At 40.9% G+C, this 3,586-nt stretch overlaps 1 protein-coding gene across 1 annotated transcript; it reads left to right on the top strand.

The window, feature by feature from the left end:
* The first annotated feature begins 2,413 nt into the window (after positions 1-2,413).
* LOC101833258 (olfactory receptor 2AG1-like) lies at positions 2,414-3,364 on the top strand. The gene has a single exon (XM_005075736.2). It carries the CDS (start codon positions 2,414-2,416, stop codon positions 3,362-3,364), a length of 951 nt encoding a protein of 316 aa, XP_005075793.1.
* Positions 3,365-3,586: the final 222 nt, after the last annotated feature.

Raw genomic sequence — 3,586 nt, 5'->3', positions numbered from 1 at the left:
TTTAGAGACGGTTCCATGGGGTGCTGAGAAGAAGGTATATTCTTTTGTGTTGGCATGGAATGTTTAAATGTCTGTTAAAACCATTTGAGTCATAACATCTGTTATATCCTTTATTTCTCTGTTAATTTTCTGTCTGGCAGACAGAAGTCTCCCAATATTATTGTGTGGGGTTTGATGCTCAAATTAAGCTTTAGTAATTTTTTTTAAATGTGAGTGCCCTTGTATTTGGTGCATATATATTCAGGATTGAGAATTCTTCTTGATGGATATTTCCTGTGATGAAATCATCTCTTTGGATTATCTTTTGTTTGAAGTCTCTATGGTGGGATGCCATTAAGAAAGCAGCTTGGTCCTACCCCAACCTATTGTGTTAGACTTTGTTGACTCTTCATGAGAGCCCTTACCCATGAGGAGGAGTGAACTGGGGGTGGGCTATGGGGAAGACAGACAAGGGGTGGGAGGAAGAACTGTGGTTGGAATGTGAAATGAAATTTAGAAGAATAAATAAATTATTTTAAAAGCAAACTTCTGAAGGTAGGTAGAGTTAGATGATAATAAATAGTTGTCAAAAATGTTTGGTATTTTGTTTTGTTTTGTTTGTTTTTGTTGTAGGAAGCAATTTTAATTTAAATTAGAAACAAGCTGGTTTTACATGTCAATATCAGTTTGCTCTCCCTCCCCTCCTCCCCTGCCCCCCACCAGTCCCCTATCCCATCCCCTTTTTGCTCCCCAGGTAGGGTGAGGCCTTCCATGGGGGATAGTCAAAGTCTGTCATATCATTTGGAGCAGGGCCTAGGCCTTCTCCCCTGTGTCTAGGCTGAGAGTCTCCCTCTGTGTGGAATAGGCTCCCAAAGTTTATTCATTTACTAGGGATAAATACTGATCCACTACCAAAAGCTCCATAGATTTCCTAGGCCTCCTAACTGACACCTGCATTCAAGGTGGTCTGAATCAGTCCTATGCTGGTTGCCCAGCTATCAGTCTGGGGTCCATGAACTCCCCCTTGTTCAGGTCAGGTATTTCAGTGGGTTTCTCCAGCCTGGTTTTGACCCTTTTGCTCATCATTCCTCCCTCTCTGCAACTGGATTGCAAGAGTTCGGCTCAATGTTTAGCTGTAGGTGTCTGCTTCTGCTTCCATCAGCTACTGAATGAAGGCTCTAGGATGACATACAAGGTAGTTATCAATCTCATTATCAGGGAAGGGCATTTAAGGTAACCATTTCTCCATTGTTTAGATTTTGTGCACTGATAATCTCAGCACTTTTGAGGAAAAGGGAAGTAGATCCTACATTCTTTCATAGGAACAAGTAATCTGGAGCTGTAGAGCTCATTAAGTCACAGGAAAGCTTGGGGAAAGTAGATCAGAAACTCACCCAAGAGAATTAATTTACCATTCCCCATATCAGCATTTCCAGGAGAGGCCATTTCAGCTGGGAATTAAGTCCCTCTGAAGCTATGCAGAGGAGAAAGAAAAGAGTAGGTCCTGGAATCTAAAGACAAAGCCCCTTGACAAAGCCCTGTCTTACTCTTGGCCCAAGGAGCATGGAGTTGATACATAACATGACTCTTTAAAAATTTCTTGAAAGTCCATTTCCCTCATTCACCATTGCTCTTAGAACCTAGCAGCAGGAATAAAAAAGCCTTGTTACCAGATCCAATAATGTCTGCAACCTGACATTAAACTGGAAGGACTACCTCTCCACAATTTTTAGAATGAGAGCACTTTCCACCAATTCTTATCAGGCAAATCGTCTTCATCCATATGATGCTACCCAAAAACTGTTACTTAGCTCTCCTCACTGTCATCTCTAATTCACACCAGTAGATTAGAGGTTAAACTAGAACAGCCCTGATACCTGACATGGATGAACTGTTGGCAAATTTCACCAACTTAGCAGAGCAAATCAGCTAAGTGTTGCTGAATGTAAACCACATCTTCACTTCCTGTTTATGTTGGAATATCCTCAGTCTTCAAAGGAACCTACAGGGAAATGCATACTTAAATACATCTGTGATATTTGAGTCATTAGCCAAATGAAATGCTAAAGGTTATATAGGTCAGAATATGTCTTTAACCCTAACACGAAACATAATTTAACTTTTCTAGGAAAGACATTTTTTTTCAAGTTTAATGTCCTGGTCAGTAATTCACAAAGGGATAACATAATGTTTATCATTATTATGTGTCTGTTCTGCTCATAGACAAAATTTTTATCAAGATACAATTAATAAGTATAAATTTGGAAACCAAAAAGCATAGCTTGTTTTTTCCCATATTTAGTAATGGGAAAATATTATCTTATGGTAGTTAAACTGGATACCTTAAAAAGCCGATGATTTTACAAAACTTGGTCTATAATAGCAGAACTAAACTGAGTCAACTATTTCTAGACAACTAAAGGGACCACATATAATGGATTCCAGGAACTCTACCTTGGGAAGTGGCTTCATCTTGGTGGGGATTCTGGATGGCAGTAGCTCTCCTGAACTGCTCTGTGCTACAATTGCTGCCCTCTACATGTTGGCACTGATCAGCAATGGACTACTGATCCTAGTCATCACAATGGATGTGTACCTCCATGTTCCCATGTACCTCTTGCTTGGCCAGCTCTCTCTCATGGACCTTCTCCTCACATCAGTTATCAGTCCCAAGGCTGTCATGGATTTTCTGCTGAGAGACAACAGCATTACCTTGGGGGGCTGTGCCATTCAGATGTTTTTGGAACTGGCACTGGGTAGTGCTGAGGACCTCCTTCTGGCCTTCATGGCCTATGACAGGTATGTGGCCATTTGTCATCCATTGAACTACATGATCTTCATGAGGCCAAGCATTTGCTGGCTTATGATAGCCATATCCTGGATTCCAGCTTCCTTGAGTGCCCTAGGATATACCATTTACACCATGCAGTATCCCTTCTGCAAATCCCGGGAGATTAGACACCTTTTCTGTGAGATCCCTCCCTTGCTGAAGTTGGCCTGTGCAGACACCTCCACATATGAACTCTCGGTTTATTTGATGGGTGTGACCTTACTAATTCCTCCTCTTGCTGCCATCCTGGCCTCCTACTCTCTAATTCTGTTCACTGTGCTCAATATGCCCTCAAATGAGGGCAGGAAAAAAGCTCTTGTCACCTGCTCTTCCCACCTGACTGTGGTAGGGATGTACTATGGGCCTCTCACAGTCATGTACATCCTACCTAGTTCTTACCACAGTTCCAAGCAAGAAAATATCCTCTCTTTTTTGTACACAATCATCACACCTGCTCTGAATCCTCTAATCTACAGTCTAAGGAATAAGGAGGTCAGTGGGGCTTTGAAGAGAGTCCTAGGAAAGCGGTTGTTGCCAGCACATCCTACTTTCTAGGTATCTTTAATAGCTGTTTCTTATACTCAAATTCTCTTAAAGTCAGAAACTTCCTATTTGAATTATTTATCACAAAACCAGGAGAGTAATTGTGTACATTTTGATAGAGAATTATGGAACCCGAAGTACAATTGTAAATGCATTTGAGTCTTATCTTCATGATGTATTTCGTAAGATAATATTCACTCAGATCTAAAATCACTCTTCTTTTAAAAGTCATTT

Source organism: Mesocricetus auratus, unplaced genomic scaffold, assembly GCF_017639785.1.
Source record: "Mesocricetus auratus isolate SY011 unplaced genomic scaffold, BCM_Maur_2.0 Super-Scaffold_4256, whole genome shotgun sequence".
NCBI classification, from domain to species: Eukaryota; Metazoa; Chordata; class Mammalia; order Rodentia; family Cricetidae; genus Mesocricetus; species Mesocricetus auratus.
The sequence above is the reverse complement of the archived record's forward strand: the minus strand, read 5'-3'. Positions and strand labels throughout refer to the sequence as shown.